Source organism: Chiloscyllium plagiosum, chromosome 50, assembly GCF_004010195.1.
Source record: "Chiloscyllium plagiosum isolate BGI_BamShark_2017 chromosome 50, ASM401019v2, whole genome shotgun sequence".
NCBI classification, from domain to species: domain Eukaryota; kingdom Metazoa; phylum Chordata; class Chondrichthyes; order Orectolobiformes; family Hemiscylliidae; genus Chiloscyllium; species Chiloscyllium plagiosum.
Genome location: NC_057759.1, coordinates 7,919,685 through 7,947,670, shown reverse-complemented (window position 1 = coordinate 7,947,670; position 27,986 = coordinate 7,919,685). Strand labels below are relative to the sequence as shown.

Sequence of the window (27,986 nt, the reverse complement as noted above, 5' to 3'; positions counted from 1 at the left end):
ATAGAATCCAGGGGAAAGTGGCAAATTGGATACACAATTGGCTTGATGGTAGGAAGCAGAGGGTAATAGTGGAAGGATGCTTGTCGGACTGGACTAATGGAGTGCCTCAGGTGTCGGTGCTGGGCCCATTGCTGTTTGTGATGTATATCAATGATTTGGATGATTGTGTACAAGGCATGATTATACTAAGTCTGCAGATGACACTAAAGTAGCATGTATTGTGGAGAGTGAGGAAGGCTATCAGAAACTGCAGCAGGACCTTGCTCAGCTGGGGAATTGAGCCAAGAAATGCAAATGGAGTTAAATGTACATAAATGTGACGTCTTGCATTTTGGACAGTCAAATCAAGATATGAGTTTCATTGTGAATGGTAAGGCCTTAAGGAATGTAGTGGAACAGAGAGACCTTGGAATTTAGGAGAACAGTCCTCCAAAAGTGAAGTTACAGGTAGACAGGGCAGTGAAGAAGGCTTTTAGATCACTGGCCTTCATCAGTCAGGGCACTGAATATAGATGTTGGGATGTTGTAGTTGTGCAGGACATTGGTGAGGCCTTGGAGTATTGTGTTCATATAGGAAGGATGTTATTGAACTGGAAAGAGTGCAGAAGAAATTTAAAAGGATGTTGCCAGGATTGAAAGGTCTGAGTCACAGGGAGAGATTGGACAAGCTAGAATTTTTCTCTTTAGAGTGTAGGAGACTGGAGGAAATCTTAAAGAAGTGTATAAGACCTTGAGAGGCATGGTTAGGGTGAATGCACTCAGTCTTTCTTCCAGGGTTGGAGAATCGCGGAGTGGAGGGCATCAGTTTAAGGTTAGAGGGTAAAGAATAAAAGGGAACCTTAGAGGGCAACTTTTTTACACAGAGGGTGGTACGCGTAAGCAATGAGCTGCTAGCGGAAGTGGTTGTGGTGTGTGCACATTAACACATTTAAAAGGCATTTGGGCAAATACATGCATAGGAAAGGTTTATGGGCCAAGTGCAGGGAAATGGGATTCGCATTGATGGAGGACTCCATAACTCTCTGACTCTAAAGGGAGGATGGCTGACCAGGGAAGTCAGATACAGCATAAAATCAAAAGAGAAAGCATATAATGTAGCAAAAGACAATGGGAAGCCTGAGGATTAGGAAAGCTACAAAAACAAATAGAGGACAATGAAGAAAGAAATAAGGAGGGAGAAGATGAAGAAGTTGTAATGGGGAGCAAAGAAATAGCTGAGGAATTGAATAAGCACTTTGTGTCAATCTTCATGGTGCATGAGCAATATCCCAAAAATTCACAACCACCTGATGAAAGCTAGTGCTTCAAAATAAACCTGTTGGACTATAACCTGGTGTTGTGTGACTTTTGACTTTGTACACTCCACTCCAACACTGGCACCTCCAAACCAAAAATTCAAGAGAGTCAGGGGGCAGAGATGAGAACCAAGATGAAGGTGCGAGAAAAATTGAAATGTCTGAAAGTAGATAAATCGCCTGGATCGATGGACTATACCCTAGAGTTCTGGAGGAGATAGCTGAAGAGATAGTGGACGCTTTAATAGTGATCTTTCAGATATCATTGGAATCAGCGAGGGTTCAAGAGGCCTGGAAAGTCACGAAGATACCCCCCCGTTTAAGAAGAGACCAAGGCAAAAGATGGGAACTTACAGGCTGATTAGCCTAACCCCAGTCATTGGTAAGACTTTGGAGTTCATTGTGAAGAATGAGATTTCTAAATACTTGGTAGTGCATGGTGAAATAGGGCAAATTCAGCACGGTTTCATCAAGGTGAGGTCATGCCTGACAAATCTGCTAGAATTCTTTGAGGAAGTAATGAGCAGGTTAGACCAAGGAGAACCAATGGAAGTTCGCTATCTGGACTTCCAGAAGGCCTCTGATAAGGTGCTGCACAAGAAGCTGCTGAATAAAATCAGGGCCCATGGTATGAGAGGCAAGCTACTAGCATGGACAGGAGATTTGCTGTCTGGCATAAGGCAGAGAGTGGGGATAAAACAGTCCTTCTCAAGATGGAAGCCAGTGACTAGTGGTGATCCACAAGTGTTAGTGTTGGGATAACAACTTTTCACTTTATACATTAATGATATAGACGAAGGAATTGAGGGCATTCTGGCTAAGTTTGCAGATGATACAAAGATAGGTGGACGGCAGGTAGTATTGAGGCGGCGGGGAGGCTGCAAAAATGTTCAGATAGGTTAGGAGAGTGGGCAAAGACGTGGCAGATGAAATACAATGTGAGAAAGCGTGAGGTCATGCACTTTGGCAGAAAGAATAGACGCATGGACTATTTTGTAAATGGGGAGAAAACTCAGCAATTGGAAGTGCAAAAGAACTTGAGAGCCCTGGTCCAGGTTTCTCTTAAGGTAAGCTTGCAGGTTGAGTCAGTAATTAGGAAGGCAAATACAATGTTGTCATTCATTTTGAGAGGATGAGAATATAAAAGCAGGAGGCTTTGTGAGGCTCTGGTCAGACCAAATTTAAGGTACTTTGAGCAATTTTCAGTTTCACACCTTAGGAAAGATGTATTGGTCTTTGAGTGGAGAGGAGATTCATGAGAATGATCCCAGGAATGAAGATTAATGAGAAATGTTTGAAGAATTTGGGACTAAACTCAATTGAGTTTATAAAGGATCTGATTGAAACTTACAGAATTTCCGTGAACCTTACTTTAGTTGTGTGTAAAGTGTTGGAAAAGGTTATAAGAAAGAGGATTCATAATCATTCAAAAAGGAATGAGTTGATTAGGGATAATCAACATTGTTTTGTGAAAGGTAATTCGTGTCTGACAAACCTTATTGAGTTCTTTGAGAAGGTGACCAAACAGGTGGATGAGTGTAAAGCGGTTGCTGTGATGTATATGGATTTCAGCATGCTGTTGATAAGGTTCTCCAAGGTCGGCTATTGCACAAAATATGGAAGCATGGGATTGAAGGCGATTTAGTGGTTTCGATCAGAAATTGGTTAGCTGAAAGAAGACAGAGGGAGGTGGTTGATGGGAAAATTTCATCCTGGAGTTCAGTTACTCGTGGTGTACCGCAAGGATCAGGGCCACTGCTGTTTGTCATTTTCATAAATGATCTGGATGTGGGTGAAGAAGGACAGGTTAGTAAATTCACAGATGACACTAAGGTTGGTGAAGTTTTGGTATTGCCAGAGGATGTTGCAGGTTACAGAGGTACATAGATAAGCTGCAGAGCTGGACTGAGAGGTGGCAAATGGAGTTTAATGCAGAAAGTGTGAGGTGATTCACTTTGGAAGGAGCAAAAAGAATAAAGAGTATTGAGTTAATGGTAAGATCCATGGTATTGTAGATGAGCAGAGATCTGTGTCCATGCACATAGATCCCTGAAAGTTGCCACGCAAGTCGATAAGGTTGTTAAGAAGGCATCAGTGTGTTAGCTTTTATTACTCAAAGGAATGAGTTTCAGAGCCATGAGGTCATGTTGCAGTTGTACAAAACTTTGTTTCAACTGCATTTAGAGTACTGCATACAGTTCTGGTCACCGTATTATGGGAAGAATGTGGAAGCTTTGGAAAGGGTTCAGAGGAGATTTACTTGGATGTTGCCTGGTATAGAGGGAAGGTCTTATGAGGAAAGGCGGAGGGATGTGATGCTATTTTCATGAGAGAGAACAAGGTTGAGAGGTGACTTAATTAAGACATATAAGATAATCAGAGGGTTAGATAGGGTGAACAGTGAGAGCATTTTTCCTTGGACAGTGATGGCTACCACGAGGGAACATAGCTTTAAATTGCGGAGTGATAGATGTAGGACAGATGTCAGAGGTAGTTTCATTACTCAGAGAGTAGTAGGCACATGGAACACACTGCCTGCAACATAGTAGACCCTCCAACTTCAAGGACATTTAAATGATCGTTGGATAAACATATGAATGAAAATGAAATAGTGTAGGTTAAATGGACTTCAGATTGGTTCCATTGGTCGGTGTAACATCGAGGGCTGAAGGGGTTGTACTGTGCTGTAATGTTCCATGTTCTATTCATGTACCCACCCAGATGCCTTTTAAATGTTGTAATTGTACCAGACTCCACCACTTCTGCTGGCAGCTCATTCCATACACGCACCACCCTCTGCATGAAAAAGTTGCCCTTTAGATCCCTTTTAAGTCTTTTCCCACTCACCCTAAACCTATGCCTTCTCGCTCTGGTCTCCCATACCCTAGGGGGAAGACCTTGTCTTTTTATGCTATCCATGCCACTCATGACCTCCATGTGCTTATAATCTATGCCACAACTGACATTACAAGCATCTTGTATGCTTTCCTGATTATCAAGCTATTCTGCCGCCTTTAGGGATCTGTGGACAAGCATCCCAAGATCCCTCAGAGCTTTAGAGTATCCTGCCATTCATTTAATACACTCTTATTCCTTCTTTAAAAATACATCACCTCGCATTTTTAGCACTAAATTGCATCTGCCACAGATCTACGTATCTGACAAATCCACTTATTCTGTAACCCAAACCAAATTCTAACTGTCAATATTGTGGCCAATCTTTGTTTTATCTATCTACCCATACCGTCATCTAACTGACAACTGAAAAACTGGAGGAACAGCAAGGTCCATAAATTCTACATGGAAGAGCCCAATATATCACTACAATTGGTAAGGTCAAAGCATTTGCAGCAATCTTTCAGGAGAAGTACAATATCGTGATCCATCCCGGCTCCCTCCAGTCTTGGCCGATAAGCCTGACTCCACATGATATGAGAAAGGATTTGGAGGCACTGGATACTGCAGAGGCTATGGGCCCTGACAACATGTGGACAATAGCTCGAATCCAGAACATACCAGAGAGAGAGAGAGAGTAAAAGTGGGGGAGAGAGAGAGACAAAGAGAGACCAAAAGTGTGTGGAGGGGGGGGGGGAGAGAGAGAGAAACAGACAGACACAAGAGAGAGAGAGAAAAAAACAACAGAAAGGGACAGAGACAATGACAATATGACAAAGAGAGACAGACACAGAGCAAGAGAGAGAGAGCGCGCCCGAAAGATAGAGACAGAGACGGGGAGATAGAAACCCTTGACAGAGAGATAGAAACCTGAGATCAAGAAAGATAAACAGAGAGAGAGAGAGATAGAGAGCCAGAGACACCAGCTAGGAACAGAGAGAGACACTGACCCCTGACAGAGAGAGACAGACAGAGAGAGAGCAAGCCTAGACAGAGAGAGAGATAAAGACAGAGAGATAAAGAGACAGATAGAGATAGAGAAATAAATAGAGAGATAGAGAGAGAGATAGAAAGAGATAGAAAGAGAAATAGAGAGATGGAGAGAGAGAGAGATCGAGAGAGATAAAGAGAGAGACATAGAGAGGGAGAGATAGAGAGATAGAGAGAGATAATGATAGAGAGATAGGGAGATAAAGCGAAAGAGACAGAAAGATAGGGAGAGGGATAGAGAGAGAGATAGAGAGTGAGATAGAGACAGATAGGGAGAGAGCGATAGAGTGAGGGAGTGAGAAATAAAGAGAGGGAGAAATAAAGAAGAGACAGGGACCCCTGACAGAAAGAGAGAGAGAGCGAGAGAGCGAGATCGAAAGAGTGAGACCAAGAACAAGGCCGAGACAGAGACAGAGACAGAGACAGACAGAGAGGGACAGACAGAGAGGGACAGACAGAGAGAAAGAAAGACACATTATATTTGTGACACTATGAAAATAATAAATGATTAGTTTTACCTAGCTGGGGAAGATCCATTTCCAGTCCATTGCTGAAAAGAGGTGTTTTTAGCCAACGAATTGTATCTTGTTCTTCAGCAGTCGGAGGTGGACCCTGTAGCATTCCACCAAGACAACGTCCTACAAGTAGTGCAGCAGTTCTTTCCAAATCTACAAGCCACACCCAAGGCTGAGCAGATTGAGGTATTGCCAAATCATCAAGCTCAGCACTTTCAATAGTACCTACAGCATCAGTCCCAAAAGAAGTTAGTAGTTAGAAGCACGACAGAGTTCATGTCAACAACCTTTCTCTACATTTCTGAAACTGCAGGATTTAAGTTACAAAAGCAGATCTGTTCCTGTTTGTTTCCTCTTATTTCTTGTTACTGCAGCACAGTCTGCCATGCACCAGGGTTACAATATTATGAAGTTACAGCATTAGATACGATCCAAGTGCCTGAGCACATCGCTTACCATGCAGTGGCCACTGCAACTCCTGTTCCTCTAAATGGGCCGCAGCGGGTAAAAGTCGGTTTAAGCTATCCAATGATGGCAATAAATCTAGTAGCTGGCTTAGCAATGGTCGTGCCACAGAGACAGGCAGTAACAGTAAAGAGTTAATGATCTGACACAGCATGCTCCCTGCTGCTGATCCATACAGGACACCTGCAAGACAAACAATACTGTAAAGGTATATGAAAGAAACATCTAAAGATTTCATCTGATTAGATTACCTAACAGTGTGGAAACAGGCCCTTTGGCCCAACAAGTCCTCACCGACCCGCCGAAGCGTAACCCACCCATAACCCTACATTTACCCCTTACCTAACACTACGGGCAATTTAGCATGGCCAATTCACCTGACCTGCACATCTTTGGACTGTGGGAGGAAACCGGAGCACCCGGAGGAAACCCACGCAGACACGGGGAGAACGTGCAAACTCCACACAGTCAGTCGCCTGAGGCGGGAATTGAACCCGGGTCTCTGGTGCTGTGAGGCAGCAGTGCTAACCACTGTGCCACTGTGCCACCCACCCATCTGATTTATAACATTGTAGACTACAACAAACAACAGGGAAAAATAAGCATAAAGCATTCCATTTCTGAAGATTGGACCGGATTTACTATTTTCACTCATCTAAATCACACATTCTCCACTTAATTTTCCAGTTCAACAGTCATGAGGGGCTCAAATATAAGATTCACATAAACCCAGCAAAGGAGTTTGAACGATAGCAACAAATCAGATTCATAAAATCAGAGAGCGCACTCTCCGGGCTTTGGACATCTGTGATCAGTTCAACGCAAACATGAGGTTCTTGGCAGTAGCATAAACACAAGTCCGGTGGTAAAGAAATGCAACAGTGGGCCATTGTGAGGAATCAGAATGCCCTTATGTGGATGATCATTCAGGAATCTGCAACTATGGGACAACAGATTTGATTTTTAGAAATTACATTCAATATTGATACTAACAATAGCAAATGGATTACAACACTGAAAAGTACATAACTGAAATAAGGCTGGTTTCCTGATTGACAAAAGAATGATTGACAAAATACATTCAAGAAAATGGTTATCAAGAACTATGAAAAATGGACCTCAGTAGGTCTACAAGTTGACTTGATAGAAAGTTTTTTAAGTTTATGAAAGAACCTGACAGACATTACGATTACTCAAAGGCGAGATAAGCATCAGAGCTGTAAATATCAGCTAGTCACTAACTTATTCAAAAGGAAATTAAAAAAAAAACTTTTTTATTCAGAGTGTGTTTAAACTATGGGACTACTGCAGGGCAAGACTGATGCAAAGCAATGGAAGACTAAACTAATGGAGATAAAGAAGACTGAGAGCAGTCCTACAAGATTTTAATCGCTTCAAAAAAGTTAACAAAATTGCTAATGAAGCTGTGTTCTATTATTACAGCAAAAAAAGAAGAAAAAAGAAGTAAAAGTAAACAAGTCACCAATACCTTGAAGCTTGTCCCTGACACTCCCATTCCAGGAGCTTTCTTTCAACAGTGTCGCAGAACGGGAGTAAATTTCAGTCGCATGAGGCAGTAAGAGCTGTAGATGTTTGTGCAATAAAGCTACACTACTGGAGCTCTAAATTAGAAAAAAAACAAACTTAAGTCATCAATAAAGATGAGCCGAAAATATCTCAAAACTACATTTTCCAAGTAAAGGTCCACATTTATACCTCACTGACACTGTTGATGTGACAATATGCCAAGAGTTGCTTCTGGAGAGAGCACAGAAGTTCATGCAAATGAGCTGGCTGGCAGTTTTCTGCAGATGATGTCCCCAGAAGCTGCTTGTCACTGTTTTTTTCCAGTTCTCCAAAAGCCTGATCCTATTAAGAGCATTAACAGTGTAATATTATGAACTAGATTTAACACAATTATAATGACATGATACAATGTAGAATGGGAGAATTTCCAATTGTTAAAAAGAAACATACAGAGAAGACTGAGAGCAGTCTAAAAAAAACATTTAGGAGTACGTTGCCTCCCTATGTAGAGTCTTCCTATAGAGTAATGAAGAACATGTCATTTTACAAAATTGTCTATTTTCTTCAATTTAACACAATTTTGCAACCCAAATTTTCTGGTTGTACTTTTATCTTTCTTTGATCCAAACTCCCTCAAATTATGTTGATGGACATTTAATATAAATTGAGAAAACAAGTCTTCCCAAGAAATCATTTGACTGAAAGAGCTCAAAGCTTAATTCATATATCCAACATATATAACAAGCCCACATTACCAGCAGGAATTAAATATTTGATTAAAAAATTGAAAATAAAATCTGTACTTCAGGATAATCAGCTAAATTAAGAAAAATCAGATAAACACAAGTCTCGTCAGATTAAGGATTTTATAGTACAGATTAAGCAAGAACTTATCTGAAAGAGTTGCTAACAAATAGAAAGCTTCTTACAGTATAGAATCCTAAATTCCTTAGTAGGGTCTTCATCAAGATTTCTGCCAGATGGGTATCGGGATGACTGGATTGGGAGTTGAATGAGGGATCAAGGAAGCTGCTGTAATTTTGTCCTGTAGAGGTGGCTTCAACATCAGAAGGTGAGCTATAGCCCAGCAAAGAAGCTACATGGGTATGGTCTTGTAGGCTTGTAAGAATAATATCCAATTGCATCCTCTGGAAATAAAGGTGATATTTATATTAAATCAATGCATAGCTGCTACACAATTAAACACTGCAAATTAGTATTAAAAAGTCAAAAGGTTGTGTTAGTAATTTTGCAGTTTATATATTTTCTTTGCTATAGCCAATTACTGGGCAAATTAAACCACACTGCAAATTACAGCTATATGAACTGGAAAATGTTCATATTTAGTAAATTTGATGATTTGTTGTTTACAGCTCTTTGAAAATAACTTGCATTTATATAGCTCATTTAATGTAGTAAAATAAATAACCTTAAAATGAATTTAAGATTCTTCCTAGCACAACAGCATTATCAAACACAACTTGACATCAGTGCACAATATTTGGGCAAATTATCACAAGCTTGTTCAAAGAGATTTTGTTTTGGGGAATTTTGAAGGAGGAAAATAAGATGCAGGTTTTAAGGGAGGGAATTCTAAAACTTAGGGCCTCAGCAACTAAATGTATGATTGGCAACAGCAGGGTAATTAAAATTGGGAATTTTTGTTGGGTTGGAGAAGATTACACAGGAAAACAGGAAAAGGTCATGGAGGCACTTGAGAATATGGATAAAAGTTTTAAGAACATGTTGTTGAACGAGAGGCAAATGTAGGTCAGCAAGCACATGGTGGTTGGTGCACAGGACCTAGTGTGAGGAAATATATTGGCAATATGGTTCAGAGAAGCTCAAGTCGAAAGAGGCAAATTTATGCTCATTCAACAGTGGAGGTCGCATTTGGATATAGTACTAGCTCAAAGGTAGAAGACAGAGGGTGGTGGTGGAGGGTTGTTTTTCAGGCTGGAGGCCTGTGACCAGTGGAGTGCCACAAGGATGGGTGCTGTGTCCACTAGTTTTCATCATTTATACAAATGATTTGGATGTGAGCATAATATGTATAGTTAGTAAGTTTGCTGATGACACCAAAATTGGAGGTGCAATGGACAGTGAAGAAGGTCACCTTAGATTACAACGGGATCTTGATCAGATGGGTCAATGGGCTGAGAAGTGGCAGATGGAGTTTAATCTAGATAAATGCGAGGTGCTGCATTTTGGGAAACCAAATCTTAGCAGGAATTATACACTTAATGGTAAGTGTTGCTGAACAAAGAGATCTTGGAGTGCAGGTTCATAGCTCCTTCAAAGTGGAGTCGCAGGTAAATAAGATAGTGAAGGCGACGTTTGGTATGCTTTCCTTTACTGGTCAGAGTATTGAGTACAGGAGTTGGGAGGTCATGTTATGGCTGTACAGGACATTAGATAAGCCAGTGTTGGAATACTGTGTGCAATTCTGGTCTCCTTCCTCTCAGAAAGATGTTGTGAAACTGAAAAGGGTTTAGAAAAGATTTACAAGGATGTTGCCAGGGTTGGAGGATTTGAACTATAGGGAGAGGTTGAATAGGCTGGGGCTGTTTTCCCTGGAGCATTGGAGGCTGAGGGGTGACCTTATAGAGGTTTATAAAATCATGAGGGACATGGATAGGATAAATAGACAAAGTCTTTTCCCTGGGGTGGGGAGTCCAGAACTAGAGGGCATAGGTTTAGGGCGAGAAGGGAAAGATAGAAAAGAGACCTAAGAGGCAACGTTTTCACTCAGAGGGTGGTATGTGTATGGAATGAGCTGCCAGAGGAAGTGGTGGAGGCTAGTACAATCGCAACGTTTAAAAGGCATCTGGATGGATATATGAATAGGAAGGGTTTGGAGGGTTAGGGGCTAGGTACTGGCAGGTGGGACTAGAGTTTGTTGGGATATCTGGTCAGCATGGACGAGTTGGACCGAGGGGTTTGTTTCCATGCTGTACATGACACTATAAACAGTCTGACCATTTAGGGAGACAAATGGGAGGTTAATTGAGGTGATGAAGGGAAGCATCAACTGTTGTGAACGCTTACTGTTTTAACATTCATAACCATATTTTACAATTCCAGGAGACAAAGATTTGATCGTGCTTGGATAAAATTCAAAATAACTGTCGTTATAAATTTTATAATCAGTGCTTCACGTCTCTGACAATATCAGATCACTACTAAGAGAAAAAAGGGATTCAACTGCTGTATGTATAAAAGGCTGTTAAATTTATAAAAAGGTTGTTATTCAATTAAAGTACCATGTCAAAAGAATTGTATAAATAATCTGAGTAACAAATAGCCAGAAAGGGAAATCCATTTTGCTTTTTAAATAATATAAAAATTAATTTGATGCACAAATCATAATTAAATCCATTGACTGAAAATGGCCTCTAGAACTGCTCTATTTAGTACATCTGGATATCACAACACAACTTATATGAACAACCTTTAAACACAGGACCTGAAAATGTGGATAGATGCATGTGACGTTTTAGCAACTGGCAGCAAACAAAGCTAGAGAATTGAGATGTAATGGGTTCAGGTAGAACAATCAAGATAAGGGAATTAATAACACATGGAAAGATTCTGAGATGTATGGGGGAATGGAGAACATTGCACACCAATGGATTAATGAAATTTAAGTAATACTTTTCGGATGTTTTCAATTATTTGTTGACATATAACAGAAAGGAATAACACTACATAACATATAGTTGTAATGTATAGCAGACAATTCTCATCACATTACAGGCAGAGTACTAGTGCACTGAAGAAGAGGTTAATGGGAATATTTACAGGGATAGAAAATGATTATGAAGAAACATGGAATTGCTTTGAGTTGTTTAAGACAAAGAAGAAAGAGGGAAATTTGCCTTTGAGCTTTAAAAATGTAATGAGGGACCTGGGTGGATTTCTAGGAATGACTTATTTCATCAGCAGAGAGGTTGTTAAGTCAGTGTGAATAGTTTCGCAATTTCACAACAAAATATAGAGGAACCTCGATTATTCGAACAAGATGGGCAGACAGTATTTTGTTCGGATAATTGATTATTTGGTGGTTTGATTCAATGCCTCTCCTCTGGGACTCGAAGTTTTCTGAACTTTTCTTTTTCCTCGCTCTGCCTGCCTTGCTCCTTCTCTGTGTCTCAGGGTTTATTCTGAGCAGACACACTTGTGTGTAAGGGACCTGCAGCATTGCTGAAGTTCACCCCCCATCAGTTCAATGGGATTGACAGCGAGCACTTGCTAACTGCTCCCCATTCAGGAGACTAGGCAACAGCACACTGCATCCAACACCGCCCTGGTCCGACCCCCAACCCGCCCCTGGTATTCAGATAATCAAGGTTTCTCAGTTTTAAACAATGTTAATGATCTTAATAATCAATGCAAAATCCAAAAAAAAAAAATTCTTACTTGTCCTTTAGTTAAACTTTCCCATCTATCAGGGCCCTGTGGAAGTAGCGAATGTAGCAGCTCCATTCTTTCTCGCAATGGTGGAAGTAACATTGTAGCGCCAACAGACAATGTCTCTATAACAGCCTAAAACACCAAGAAAAAACTCAAGTCTATTTTAAAGTATACAGGTACATACATCTAAACAATTATGTTTCACACTTTCTTCAAAATCAATATAAACATTTCATAGATAACAAGAGGTAACTTCTTTTTCTCCAAACTAATTTGAGCTGATTCAATTGTTCCTTCAAAACCAAAAAAATGCACAAAACACTGTTCATCATTCATTGTAAACACAACTGGGGTATGATTTTTTTTCCTCACTGAAAGGTGAGGAGGGAGGGCAACTAAGTAGGTAGATTGGCCCCAGAAAGAAACTGACCCTTTTCTATCACCTCTCTAATTAAGTTCTGGGCAAAAACTTCAAGGGGAAATTTGTTTGACCAGTCACAAATTAAAACCTTTAGCCGTTCACTTAATAAATACTGACAGGCCATGAACCACCACATTGACCTAATTACTTCCCTTTGCAGGCAAGTGAGAAAGATGTTTTCTTTCACCACAACAGGAAAACAAGGGCAGCCATTCAATCAGTTAAATAAAACAAGTCCTGCAGAAGCTTGAAGAATGCCTGTTGAAGAATGAGATTAATCTGTGGAAGTTTCAAGCTCTTATGTTAGTTCTTTTTATTCAAAAGACATTGTTTGCATCATATATATCCGACAGAATAAATCTTCTACAATTCTGTTCTTGCTGTATGCCTGTTTACTAAGGCAGCAATGGTGTTTTCCATTTCAAGTGATGATGGATCGCATTTAAGTCAACCATGCCAGAGCTTTAGGACAGTCAAACACAGAATGAGAGATGACAGTTTATATGAAGTGTTTGTGTCCAAGTGATCAACAGATTCATGGCAACATTAATTGATGAAGAACTCAGCACTAAACATGAAAAGCAGTTCCCATTTTTGTTAAGTTCAAAACATGTTTGGAAAAACAATAAGCTCACTCTCACGACAACAATGACCTCCATTCTCAGCTGTGAAGAATGGGGCAGCATGGTGGCTCAGTGGTTAGCACTGCAGGGACGCAGGTTCGATTCCAGTCTCAGGTGACAGTCAATTTGGAGTCTGCACCTTCTCCCAGAGTCTGCGTCGGTTTCCTCCAGGTGCTCCAATTTCCACCCACAGTTCAAAGATGTGTGGATTAGTTAGATTGGTCATGGAAAATACAGGGTTACAGGGATAGTGTAGGGGTTTGGTCTCAGTGTGATGCAATTTAGAGAGTTGGTGTGGACTTAATAGACTGAATGGTTTGGTGCAATATTGTAGGAATCCTATGATTTTCTAAATAAATAGCTTGCAGCCATAAAAAAAGGAAGCTCAAGTTTTGATCTTCAATTTTAATGACATATTTTTGGCACCTCCTGGACAGACAAAAATCTTCAACTTGACAGCCTTCTCATAGGCACATCACCCAAGTATTCCAGCAGTCAACAGTGGCAACTTCGCTGGCTCAACTAAACTTGCCAGATGAGAAAAGCAGCGAGTCTCAAGTCACTGGTAGGGAAACTATTGCAAAAAAATTCTGAAGGCACAAATTAATACCCACTTGGAAAGGCATGGGTTAATTACAGATAGCCAACATGGCTTTATCAGAAGCAAGGCCTTAGAAATGTTAGAATGTTTTGGACATGTAATCAAATGTATGGATGAGGGAAGTTCAATCGATGTAGTTTATATGGATTTTAGCAAAGCTTTTGACACGGTTCCATGTGGGAGACTGATTGAGAAGGTTAAAGCACATAGAAGTGACGGAAACATGGTGAGGTTGATCAGAAACTGGCCCAGTAATAAGACACAAAGGGTAGTGGTAGAAGGCTGTTCGAGTGACTGGAGGCCAATGTCCTGAGGTGTACCACAAGAATTATTACATGGGACCCTTATTATTGGTTATATCCATAAATGATACAGTTGAAAATGTGGGGGGACTGTTAAGCAAATTTGCAGATGACACCAAGATTGGTAGAGTAGGTAATAGTGAGGAAGATGGTTATAGGTCACAGTAAAATACAGATAGGATGATCAGATGAGCAAGCAAGTGGCAGATGGTATTAAGTGAGATAATGCACTTGGGAAGAAACAAGATAAAGTAGTATTTAGTGAATGCTACATTGGGTAGCTTAGAGGAACAGAGGGATCTTCGGGATATTCACAGATCCCTGAAGTTGGCACAGCATGAAAATAGGATTGTGAAGGAGGCATATGAGACACTTGCTTTCATCGGGAGAAAATGAGGACTGCAGATGCCGGAGATCAGAGTCGAAAGTGTGGTGCTGAAAAAGGACAGCAGGTCAGGCAGCATCCGAGAAGCAGGAGAATCGATGTTTCAGGCATAAGTCCTTCATCAGGAATGAGACTTGCTTTCATCTGTCATGGCATTGAGTACAAGAACAAGGAGGTAGTGTTGGAGTTATAGAGAGTTAGTTAAGGCAAAGCTGGAAGTGCTGGTCACTTCACTAGGGAAAGATGTGATAGTACTACAGTGGGTACAGAGGAGGTTCACCAGGATGTTGCCTGGGATGGAGCAATGCAGCTGTAGGGAGGCTAGATAGGCTTTGATTATTTTCTTTAGAATGGAGAAGGCTGATTGAAGTGCATAAGATTATAAGGGATAACAACATGATGAGTAAGGAGCAGCTGTTGCCCTTGGTTGAGGGGGTCAATCACGAAGGAATGTCAGCTAAGGGGCAGGAGATTCAGAAGAGATTTGAGAGAATCTGGGACACAGGAACCTGGGAATGTACTAGAGGCCAGAAACCTTAGAACATTTTAAAAATATCTGGATGAGCACTTGAAACTTCATAACATTCAAGTATATGGGACAAGTGCAAGAAATTGGGATTAGCACACCTTTAGTGGTAGTTATGTCAGTATAGACGCAATGGGCCAAAAGGCTTTCTCTGCGCTGTATTAATCTAAGAATATAACAGGAACCAGAAGACAGGCTCCTTCAAAGCTCCATTTTAAGATTTCTTGTAAGCATGACATGAAGACCTGAGACAAGAAACACAGAAGGTACTAGGTAACAGCAAGGGGAAATGGTGATATTACATTAGTGAAATCACTATATCAATGACAACAGCTTGACAACAGGTACCAACTTTGAAAACAATGACCTACAACACTTAACAACCATCTAACGATGCAGTACTTCTCGCTGAACTTGCCTCACATAGGTCAGCTAATGGATTTGCTACATGATCATCTCTCGGAGGAAAAGGCCCACACTGAGATTAAGCCTCGGCACCAAAACCAAATATCTCAACAGTGCTGTAATTAAGGGCAATAGCAATTCAAATAAAGAAAAACTGTTATGAAATAACTCACCTCTTGGATTTCATCTGGTACAGATGAGTCCATTAATCTGAACAATAGATTTCGCAGTGGCCTGGCCTGTCTCCCAAGAATACTGGTGGCCACACCGCCAGCTACAGCCAGTGCCAGATGATTAGACAGTAGCTTGAGACAAAGCTTAAGAAAATTGTGATGCTCCCTATTTTTAAAAATAGTCAAAATGAATTTGATTTAAACCTTAAATTCCATTTGGTGAATGTAAGAATTTATAATAGCAATGCAGCTTGAAAATATTAAATGGTGTCCAAACAAATCATCACTTAATTGTGAAACGTACACCAACGCATTTAAACAATCTTTCAAATACAAAATACTTTGTATTTGATACTGACATCAAAAACAAATCCAAATATTGTTGTAATTCCCAAACTCAAGATTACCAAGATATTAGTCTACAGTTATTTAATAATTTGATTTGAAACTGGATTGGTTAACACATTTGCTCTAAAATGAAGGCACTAAATCTGAACACATTAACAAAACATGTAAATAAAACTCACTAGACCTTATAACAGCCAATCATACCTGGATGACGGGAAAGGGACAGGTGGAACTTCACTATTGATTCCATCACAGTACCATTCAAGAAATGACCGAAGGTGAGAAAAAGTGCTTTCTTCTAAATCAACACAGTAAGGTCGGTGCCAAGCTACAACTTGTCTGTTGTAACAAAACAGAGAGAGTGCTGAACATTCTGTCAAAATAGGAATTTGTCCAAAATACTGTTGAGGGAATTTTTGTTTCATTTTCTAACCTGTCTCTTGGTAATGCTGTCCAAGTTAAGCTGTGGGAAGTTCCAGCAGAAACCTGCTGACATGCTACTCCATCCAAAGCAATCACTTTTTTAGGTTTTGTGATTGGCCCAGTTGAGTTTCCTTGACCACATTGTCCCATAGAATTATTGCCCCAAGCATACACCTCATTATCTATAATTAAAATAAGAATGCATAGACAATATGATGCACCAAAATCAAAATATTTTTCATTATTAAAAGGTATCATTCAGCAAATCAGAAAAATGTCAATATAAGAATTCAAAGCAAAATAAAATGATAAAGTTGTACTTTATTTTTAATCAGTTCATGCAATCTAAGTGTCATGGATGACATTTATTGTCATCCCACACGGGGAGAAAGTGCGGATTGCAGATGATGGAGATCAGAGTCGAGTGTGTGCTGCTGGCAAAGTATAGCATGTCAGGCAGCATCTGAGGAGCAGGAGAATCAATGTTTCAGGTATAAGCCTGAAGATTCCGATGAAGGGCTCATCCCCAAGACACTGATTCGCCTGCTCCTAGGATGCTGCCTGACCTGCTGTGCTTTTCCAGCACCACACTCTCAACTGTCATCCCAAACTGCCAGATGGCAATGAAGAGTCAACCAAATTGTTATGGGTCTGGAGTCACATGGAGACCAGACCAGATAAGGACAGCAGATTTTCTTCACTAAAAGGGCACTACTGAACCATATAGGCTTTTACAATTAAAAAAAAGTTACATGATTGCCATTAGACTCGCGCTTTTAACTCCAGGCTTCTTTATTGATTTTAAGTTTTTCCATTTGCTATGGTGGAATTCAAAACCACATTATTAGGACATCAGACTCAAGGCCCAGAATACCGATAGAGTGACATTATCACTAGGTTTCAGCCAAACATATTTCCTAACTCAAGGACATCAAAGGCTTTGCAAAGCAGCAAACGACAAGTAAAACAAAGGGGAAACATAGGCTTATATAGCAAAAGGATATGGTAGCATTGCAGGCCACCTAGTTAGGTAACAAAACCTGGGGTAGGACAGACAGGAACAGAATGCACAAGCATTTTAAAAAAAGCAATACAACCAAAGGAGGGAAAATGGCAAAAATGCAAAATGAATGACTTTTTACTTAAATTTGTGTGCTAATCAGAGCAACATAAGTGAATTGATGCCACAAATTGAGGTTAATGGTGGAGGTATGATCCTAGAGCCATTATGGAGACATGGTTACATGGAGATTGAAGTCAAGAATGAAACTAGTGGGCGGCACGGTGGCACAGTGGTTAGCACTGCTGCCTCGCAGCGCCAGAGACCCGGGTTCAATTCCCGACTCAGGCGACTGACTGTGTGGAGTTTGCACGTTCTCCCCGTGTCTGCGTGGGTTTCCTCCGGGTGCTCCGGTTTCCTCCCACAGTCCAAAGATGTGCAGGTTAGGTGAATTGGCCATACTAAATTGCCCGTAGTGTTAGGTAAGGGGTAAATGTAGGGGTATGGGTGGGTTTCGCTTCGGCGTGTCGGTGTGGACTTGTTGGGCCGAAGGGCCTGTTTCCATACTGTAATCTAATCTAATCTAATCTAATCTATACAAGGCAAATTGAGGATTATGGGTAAAAGCAGAAATGTGTAAATTTATCAGATTAGCTATGACAGGTCAGACCTGACGGCCAAATGGCCGATGCATGCTCTTTTGTCTTACTGTAAGAATGAGTCTCATTATGGACTCAACTGATTTTCTTAAATTGGCCGTTTTAAGATAAAGAAAGTAAATAGAAAGTTAGAATTTAAAGACAGTCCATCAGTCCTGACCCAGCTCATCATCAACGACATATGTATCACCTTCCCTGCTCAAGAAATTTGAAAGCGTTTCAGCAGTAACCACAGACTAACACATTGCCATGGATCACAGCAAAGCTCAAGTCATCTGCTGAAGTGCAATGCAAAGAAAACAAAACATTAATTTCCTGGTGAATTATCATAATTAATGTTCTGTAATCAGTCTTAATCATGTACAATACATACCCAATAAACTGGAATCATCAACAAGCCTTTTCCTTTAAAACAGCGAGAAAACAAGACTCTTTGTTCAGTACCAATAAACATAATCATTTAGCAATCAGTGATGCTGTCAGCTCATGAACTACTTCATTGATTTTGTAGCAGCTTGTGACCAAATTGTTATGGACCAGGCCAAACCCTGCCAAAGTATATTAAGTATATAGACGAGACCTTAATTTTTCTTATTTCCTTGTTCCGTCCAGAGTAGAATAAAATCAAATCCCTACAGTGTGAAAGCAGGCCATTCAGCCCATCAAATCCACACCGGCCCCCCGAACAGCATGTAATCTCTGTACACCCCATGGGCAATCCACCTAGCCTATACACCCCTGATACTATGGGCAATTTAGCATGGCCACCAGTACATCTTTGGACTGTGGGAGGACACCGGAGCACCCAGCGGAAACCCACGCAGACACAGGGAGAATGTGCAAATACAGACAGTTTTCTTTGCATTGCACTTCAGCAGATGACCTCAGCTTTGCTGTGATCCTTGGCAATGTATTAGCTATAGTCTGTGGTTACTGCTGAAATGCTTTCAAATTTCTTGAGTAAGGATGTTGGCACATGCGTCATTGATGATGAGCTGGTTCAGGACTGATGCACTCTCTTTAAACTCTAACTTTCTATTTATTTTCTTTTTCTTAAAACGGCCAATTTAAGAAAATCAGTTGAGTCCATAATGAGACTTATTTTTACAGTAAGACAAAAGAGCATGCATTGGCCATTTGGCCATCAGGTCTGATCTGCCATAGCTAATTTGTTAACCACTGAGCCAAATGCTGCCCATTTGAAAAACCTGAAGAAACTCAAGTTTTTAAACCTTGAGTGATGAACAACCCAATGGCCATGACAAATAAGCCAAGTAGTACGGAAATACATTCATAAACAAAATCTAAATGATTTGCGGGCAGCTTTTAAGATGATTCTTATCCATTGTTCCTTTATCACTGACTACAAGATCCAAAATCACAGGTCAGACTTTAAGATTTAAAACACATTAGAAACCTATCCAGAGGTAGACAAGTAAATTCTTGGGAGAGCTAATACAAAATGGCACAAGTCGAGAGTGTGGTGCTGGAAAAGCATAGCAGGTCAGGCAGCATCCAAGGAGCAGGAGAATCGACATTTTGGGCATAAACCCTTCATCATTCCTAATGAAGGGCTTATACCTGAAACACTGATTCTCCTGCTCCTTGGATGCTGCCTGATCTGCTATGCTTTTCCAGCACCACACTCTTGACTCTGATCTCCAGCATCTGCAGTCCTCAATTTCTCCTACAAAATGGTATAAGCAAATCAATAGTTTAAGTTAGCAATAAATATAGAAAACGCTTGCTTATCTATGCCACCTCAAGTACATTTACCCCAACACATCTGCTTCCCACTTACAATCAAATGTAATTATTTTTATGAAAAAGTGAGAAGATTCCTTTGTCTATACTAAGTATATTATACAAATAATATCTAGACAATTCATTGCTTTAAACCTATTATAATGGCCCTCAGAATTCACATTCCAGAAGGCAGCACTGATGAAAACAAAATTTCAAAAGGGAAAACTTTGGAGGAAAATGAGTTGCTTAAAAGCTAAATAATAACTTTTCAAAATTAGCAAAAGCACACTAAGGAGCACAAGTAATGAGCAAAAACTGAATAATTAATAAATCCCTCAATCTTTTCCAAAGTTACCAATCAGAAAGCTAACCCTCAGTTAACTCAAGTTTCACAACATTCACCACTTTCCCCATTCTTTCAATTTGAAATATTCAGAAAATCCATACAAAAATAAATCACAAAATGGCTTGCAAGAATATTTTGCTTTGTTAGAAGTCATGATTTGGTGGACAAATCACACATGACACTTAAATAAGATGCAGAATATTCTTCACAAAGAGTCGAGTTCAACTTACTCCACTAAGTTTGCTACGTCACAATTAGGAGAAGTGCAGAAACAAGCTACAGAGAACATAGAACAGTATCGCACAGGAACAGGCCTTTTGGCCTACCATATCTGTGCCGAACATGAGGTCATTGTGAATCAATCTCATCTGCCTGTACATAAGCACCTATTCCTCAACTGTTCATGTGTCTGTCTAAACGCCTCTTTTCTGTACCCTCTCCAAATCCTCTACTTCCTTCCTGTTGTGTGGTGACCAGAACTACACAATATTCCAAATATGGCCGAACCAAAGTTTTATACAGTTTCAGAGCCACAGTAAACAATTCCACAAAAAAAAATCAAAGTACTGGTTTAACACATTATGTTTTGCTCTTTGAACTTCATGTTGGCAGAATTGATGCATTCCTGCTGTTCATTGCAGAACAAGCTTATTTACAGATGAGGCAAGTATTAAAGCTATAAACAAACTGAAAATTAAACATTCACTAATAAAGTCATTAATAAAACTATAATCAACAGCTTTCAAATCAAAAAGGTGACAAATAGTCAAACAAGATTCTTATACTTGGCTACAAAATGATTGGTTGGAATCAAGTGGTTCCAATTATACAGCCTTGTAATGTTTTGTTCTATGCCACCACCACTCTTGTTACATTTCAGCGATGATTATATTGGTTTAGAAAATCAAATTTGCTTCTTACCATGTGAAAGAGCCAAACAGTGGCTGTCACCTATTGAGAGGTCAACTACTCTTGTAGTAGCCAGTTCTTCAATAAGTTTGGGTCTCAAAGCTGTAGCTTCTGATGAGCCACATCCAAGACAGGCACCGCAGCCCCAAGCATACACCTACATTTGAAATGCAGCAAATATCAAATTAATTCCAAATAAATTTGTGGTATGAAATTCATGTTACATGTATTTCTTTTGTCAAAACTATAGGCAAATTTATATGGCAATGCTATTGTTAATGAGGACCAAAAATCAATTGTTATACTTCAAGCTTCTTTAATATCATGATGTGTTTCAAAGCACTTTTTAAAAAAATTCTTAACATAAAGATCATTTCAGTTACACCTCACGTATTCATCATTGACTTACTCTTACAACAAACAAAAGAATGCATTCTGCCATGAAAATATTTTGCAGCTTAACTAACCTGTCCTGTTGACGTTAAAGCAAGTGAAGATTGACTCCCAGCACATACTTTACGGATAAACATCCCTTGTAAGGCTTCAATAACTTTGGGTTTATAAACTCTGTTAGTGTCACCATGACCAAGTTTGCCTAGTAGAATGAATGGAATATATTAACCCTATTATTCAAACAACTTGCTAATTAACTTAGTTTTATTGAGCAATATAGCTTGTTGCATGAGAATCCATGAAAAGAAGATATGGCATTAAAAATTATATAAACGAATTTTCAAATAATGTCACACTGGCTGGAATTTATGGAATCAGTGGACAAGTAGTAGAATGATCAACAAGCTGGCTACAACACAGAAAACAGACAGTATGAATTAAAGGTAGCTATTAAGATTAATAATTATTGCGATGTGGTGTTCAGACAACTGCTCTTCACCATTTATACAGATCTGGACTTAGGGTCAGGAAGGAGCATAATTCTAAAATTTGTAGGTAACAAAATAAAATTAGGAAGACTATTGTAAATATGGAGAACTACAATTTTGTTACAGACTTGAAAAATACACAAGTAATTGGAAAAATAAACTTCAAGAACTGAGATAAATACAATTTGGCAGGAGGAATAAGGAAAACTCTCCTTGGAAAGGAATTTAATGATACAGATACGCATTTCACTAAAAGTAGCAATGCAAATGACGACAAAAAGAACAGAATTGAGGTTAATTTCGAGATGGACAGAATTGAAAAGCACAGAAAATTTATGTTAAATTTGTATAGTACTTTTGGTGTCTTCACGATCTTCAATCTTCATAATATAAAAGCAATGTACTGGAGAAAGCTCAAAAACAAAAATCGGAAAAACGGCAGAACTGAAATATTACAGAAACACAGGGAATACTATTATTCGGGTTGAACTGAAGTTGAGAGCATCAAATTCCTCTGAGTGAGGCTAACTGACAACCTATCCTGGACTTCACACATGGATACAACAGTCAAGAAGACATAACAACACCTCCTATTCCTCAGGTGGCTCAGGAAATTTGAATTGCCAGAAGGCCCCTCACCAACAGATGCACCATTTAAAACATACTGTCTCGGTGCATAACTGCCTGGTATGGCAATTGCTCTGTCCAAAACCAGAAGAAATTATATAAGGTTGTATACATACACCATCATGGAATCCAAACTTCTATCCCTGGATTCCATTTACATGGCTTGTTCTCACATTAAGACTGCCAAAATCATCAAAGGTCCATCGCACCACAGTAATGACCTTCTTCCGTCAAGTAGGAGGTACAGAAGTTTGAACACACGCACCAGCAGGTTCAGGAACAGCTTCTTCCCGGCTGTCATTAGACTGATAAATGGACTCTCTTAAATAATGCTAATCTTGCTAATATTGATCTTGCCTATCGCACATACTGTGCAACCTAACGTTTTTGTTACAATTTTTGATCTATACATTCCATGCTTACTATGATCTGCCTGTATTGCTTGTAAACAAAACTTTTCACTGTACTGTACTTTGGTAAGTGACAATAAATTAACTAGATCACGGCTGATTTTATAGTGCAATATTGTTTTCTCACCCTATCTCCATATCCTTTTATGTATATAGTGTCTGGAAATCTACTAAATTTTGGTTTGAATGTACTTAATGATTCAGCCTCCACAAACCCCTGGGGTAAAAAGTTCTGAAGATTCACCACCATCTGAATGAAGAAATTGCTTACTATTTCATCTCAGTCCTAAAAAACTAACTCTTCTGTGGAACAGTGTCCCAAATCTAGGCCTCAGAGCCTGGGAAAACATCCTTCCTGAATCTATCCCATCAAGTCCTGCACACTTTAATGAGATCCCTCTCATTCTTCAAAACTCTTGACAACATAGACCCAGACTCCTCAATATTTCCTTCAAGGATAATCCTCCTACTCGGGAATCAACTAGGAGAAAGTGAGGATTGCAGATGCTGGAGATGAAAGTTGAAGGGTGTGGTGATTGAAAAGCACAGCTGGTCAGGCAACATCTGAGGAGCAGGAGAATCAATGTTTCAGGCATAAGCCCTTCATCAGAAATCCTGATGAAGGGCCAATGCCCAAAATGTTGATTCTCCTTCTCTTCGAATGCTGCCTGATTGGCTGTGCTTTTCCAACAGCACACTCTTCGACTACTCAGGAATCAGTCTGAACAAGCCCTTACTGCAAAGCCTCTGTGGCAAGCATCCCTTCCTTAGTTCACGAGACCAAAATTACAGACAATATCCTAAGTTTTACATAAGGCTCTACAATGCCAACAAGTCATTTACTTTTCTAATTGCCTGCTCCATCCACAAGTTGGCTTTTGGTAATTTATAAACAAGGCCACCAAAGTCCCTTTAGATGGCAAAACTTCCCCAATCTCTCATCATTTAAGAAATACTCTGCTTTACCTTCCAAAATGTTACAACTACATATTTTTTCCACATTTTTTTGTACTCCATTTGCCATGTTCTTGCACACTTAGCTTCTCTAAATCCCCTTGAAGCTTTTTTTTAAAACACATATTACCCTCAATTTCTATTCACATCTAATTCTGTATTACAGAAAATTTTGGAAATGTTACATTTGACCCCCACATTCAAACATCAACAAAGATTGCAAATTTCTGGAGCTCAAGTACTGATCCTCATGTAACTTCCAATATTCACAGCCTACCAACCATCGAACAGTCTATTTATTCCCGACTCTCCATTTCTGTCCATTAAACAAATCTCAAACCATACCAGAATCCGATTTAATCCCACAAGTGGTAATTTAAACCTACTGTGTGGGGCAAACTGTTACGTATCTTAAGTATTGGTTTCCAATCCTCTGAATTACTACTCTCTTCCGAACTATTCGGTTAGTTACATAGATCATACAAGAGTACAACGCAGTACAGGCCCTTTGGCTCTCGAGGTTGTACCAATCTTTTAATCTACTCTAAGATCAAACGAAACTAAAAAACTTATCATCAATGTGCCTATCCAAGAGTCGCTTCAATGTCGCGAATGTATCTGATTCTGCTTTCACTGCTGGCAATGCATTCCACGCACCCACCACTCTCTGTGTAAAGAATCTACCTCTGATATCTCCCCTAAACTTTCCTCCAAATACCTTAAAATTATGTCCCCACATGTTAGCTAATTCTGCCCTGGGAAAAAGTCTCGGGCTATCCACTCTGTTGATGCCTCTCATCAACTGACTTGATGACTCTCTCAAGTCACCTCTCATCCTTCAATCAGAAAAGCCTCAAACTTTCTTCATAAGACATGCCCTCTAGTCCAGGCAACATCCTGGTAAATCTCCTCTGCACCCTCTCGAAAGCCTCCACATCCTTCCTATAACGAGGAGAGCAGAACTGAAAGACAGTATTCCAAGTGTGGTCTAACCAGGGCTTTATAGAGCTACAGCGTAACCTCATAGCTCTTAAACTCAATCCCCCTCTAAAGAAAGCAAACACACCATATGCCTTTTTAACAACCTTATCAACTTTGGAGGCAACTTTGAGGACATTATCTACGACTCCACCAAACTTCATGTCATCAGCAAACTTACTAACCCACCTTTCCACTTCCTCATCCAAGTCATTTATAAAAATCACGAACAGCAGAGGTCCCAGAACCAATCTCTGCTGAATACCACTGGTCACTGAGCTCCAGGCTGAATACTTTCCATCTACCCACCACCTTCTATGAGCCAGCCAATTCTGTATCTAGGCGGCCAAATGTCCCTGTATCCAAAATCTCCTTACTTTCTGAATGCCTTGTTAAATCCACCTTCATCAATTTGTTTTATCAGATCCTCAAAGAATTCAATAAGGCTTGTGAGGCATAACTTGCTCCTCACCAAGAAATGCTGTCTAACTCTAATCAAGCTATGCTTTTCCAAATAATCATAAACTCTGACTGGTAGAATCCTCTCCAATAATTTGCCCATCACTGACGTAAGACTGATTGCTCTGTAATTCTCAGGGTTATGCCTATTCCCTTTCTTAAACAAGGAAATAACATCTGCCACCCTCCAATCATCTGGTACTACTCCAGTGGACAGTGAGGATGTAAAGATCATCATTAAAGTCACAGCAATCTCTTCCCTCGCTCCCCATAGTAACTTTGGGTACATCCCATCTGGCCGAAGGGACTTATCTATCCTGATGTTTTTCATAGTTTCCAGCACTTCTTCCTTCTTAACATCAATCTGTTTGAGCGTATCAGTCTATTTCATGTTGTCCTCACAAACATCAAGGTCTCTCTCAGCAGGGAATACTGAAGCCAAGTATCCATTAGAGACTTCCTCTACGTCCTCCAACTCCAGGCACAAGTTCCCTTCACGATCCTTGATCAGCCCTACTCTCACCTTGGCCATTCTCTTGTTCCGCACTTAAGTGCAGAACACCTTAATTCTACCCGCCAAGTCTTTTTCATACCCCCTTTGAACTCGCCTCAGTCCATTTTTCAGTTCCTTCCTGGCTACCTTTAACCCTCTGGAGCCCTGCCTTGCTTTCTCAACCTTAAGTAAGCTTCGTTCTTCCTCTTGACTAAATGTTCCACATCTATTGTAATCCAAGGTTCCTTCACCCTACCCTCCCTTGCCTCAGTGGGACAAACTTACCCAGCACTCACAGCAAATGCTCTCTGAACAACCTCCACATTTCCAGTGCGAGCAGCAGCGAAGGTAAGACCGTTTGGTTTTAAAAGTACTTACCGGTAGCGGGCAGCGGTGTTTTTTTTTCTCTTTCACTCTCTCTTCTCAGAAAGAGCGGGAGCACCAGGGGGAAGTGACGACGACCAGAGGGGCAGCCGAGACCCGGAAGCAGTTAGTGTAAGCTTACCTGGGTAGGTTTTTTTCCCCCTTTTCTCCCTCATTATGGACATTTAAGCGGGCATTGGATAGGCATATGGAGGATAGTGGGCTAGTGTAGGTTAGGTGGGCTTGGATCGGCGCAACTTCGAGGGCCGAAGGGCCTGTACTGCGCTGTATTCTTCTATGTTCTATGTTGGTGAGATTAGGTGATTTACCAAGACAATAAATATATATTAGGCTGATTGGGTAATTTCTGTACTGTGTGCATGTGCAGACACAGTTTAATTTTAAATGGGTTCTTGTTGGATTTAAAATGACTGTTACTAACCCCAAAAAGAGCAAGTTGGCCGATTCTAATAATTTATAGCATTCACCAGGATAAAAGATACCTCATCAGTTCTCTGGAATATAACACCTTGAATATCATTTGAAAGGACTTTGCAATAAAACCAAAGGAATAACCGACAATGTTTTAAGCTCTGCCAGTTCTGAAAAGAAACCATTGAATTGTATTAAGGTTGAAGTGGTGTGAACAGTGCCACAGTTATCTTCTACAACACAAAACCATTTTGTTAGGTTGAATTGTACCACTCAGGAATTTGATCAGATGACAAACTTCTGGTTTTAAACTGAACTCTATTCTCAGACTGTTTTTTAACATCAGGACAGACAAGCAAATCCAGGCTTAGCTAAAGCCTGCCTCGAGTTTCAATGCAGCTCATTTCCAAGAAGAATCCTGTATTTTGCTGGACCAGGTCAGACCCCCTCAAAATATTTTAAGGTAGCCTCAACCCTAACTTTTTCTTATTTTAAAGGCAAGTGTAGCATGGTGTGTTCCAGATGCAATTAGACTGATCAAGCTACTCAACATTAAGCAAAACACAATTTATTTAAACAATAATTGTTTAAATTAACTATTACTAATTAACTGTTCTAATATAGTAACAGCCTATAAACACATCCCTTGGAAAAAAAGGCAAATTCAGAAAAATAATTTTGTTCCACAGTTAACCCAGCAGCAGAGAGAAACACCAGCTCCTAGTTGTAACCGAGAGAAGGAAAAAAAATAGCTTCTACTGCTTCATAACTCCAGCAGCTTCTGTCCTGTTGAGATTTCAACAGCAATTGACTAAAGGTAACCCTAAAAAAACTGAAAAAAAAACTAGAAGCTCTAGTCTGTGATAGCTGGTCACACCTATACCCGCTGCTTCTATTGTTCCAACCTTAAAAAAGAATCCAAGCATTAATGGGTCTTCACTAACGAGCACTAGCTTGAATAAACTTTCCTTTTGTTTGAAACTTAACGATATGTTGAGAGTTATTCAAAAACTTGACTTTGCAAAGAGGAATTGGGGGAACACATAATGACCTATTCCAAAAGGGAAAGGAATAAAATTAAGGAAGAAGGATGATAATTAAAAATTACCTGTGTCAAAAACAAAAGAGCATCTTCACCACATAATTAAATTCATTTCTCCCATTTGTCTACACCAGTTACTTACCATTGTCACCTCCCCCAAAGGACCAAGCTGTTCTTCCATCTTTCGATAATGCAATGGTATGTGAGCTTCCACAAGAAACTTCTCCTACGTTGCTAATATCTTTGACCAAAGTTGGGATGTTCCGACTATTGCTATCACCATGACCTATCAAACGTACAAAACAGAGCAGTTAATATTGCTCCATGTTATTTTCAACCTAAAAATATATATTTCCAAGTTTCAGTGCAAAACTAAAAAA

The 27,986-nt window shown here is 39.9% G+C and overlaps 1 protein-coding gene across 4 annotated transcripts in view; it reads right to left on the bottom strand.

Moving 5' to 3' along the window:
- Nucleotides 1–27,986, bottom strand: part of LOC122544483 (probable E3 ubiquitin-protein ligase HERC1) — a 248,390-nt gene that overhangs the window by 128,806 nt on the left and 91,598 nt on the right. For all 4 annotated transcript variants that reach the window (XM_043683720.1, XM_043683722.1, XM_043683723.1 and 1 more), the window contains exons 7-18: nt 27,749–27,892; nt 21,435–21,562; nt 20,980–21,124; nt 16,318–16,489; nt 16,089–16,223; nt 15,537–15,702; nt 12,107–12,232; nt 8,617–8,835; nt 7,877–8,029; nt 7,650–7,782; nt 6,152–6,343; nt 5,699–5,920 (exon numbers count right to left, since the gene is read on the bottom strand). In XM_043683720.1, coding sequence (XP_043539655.1) covers nt 5,699–5,920; nt 6,152–6,343; nt 7,650–7,782; nt 7,877–8,029; nt 8,617–8,835; nt 12,107–12,232; nt 15,537–15,702; nt 16,089–16,223; nt 16,318–16,489; nt 20,980–21,124; nt 21,435–21,562; nt 27,749–27,892 — 1,935 coding nt within the window. The remainder of the gene's footprint in view (nt 1–5,698; nt 5,921–6,151; nt 6,344–7,649; nt 7,783–7,876; nt 8,030–8,616; nt 8,836–12,106; nt 12,233–15,536; nt 15,703–16,088; nt 16,224–16,317; nt 16,490–20,979; nt 21,125–21,434; nt 21,563–27,748; nt 27,893–27,986) is intronic.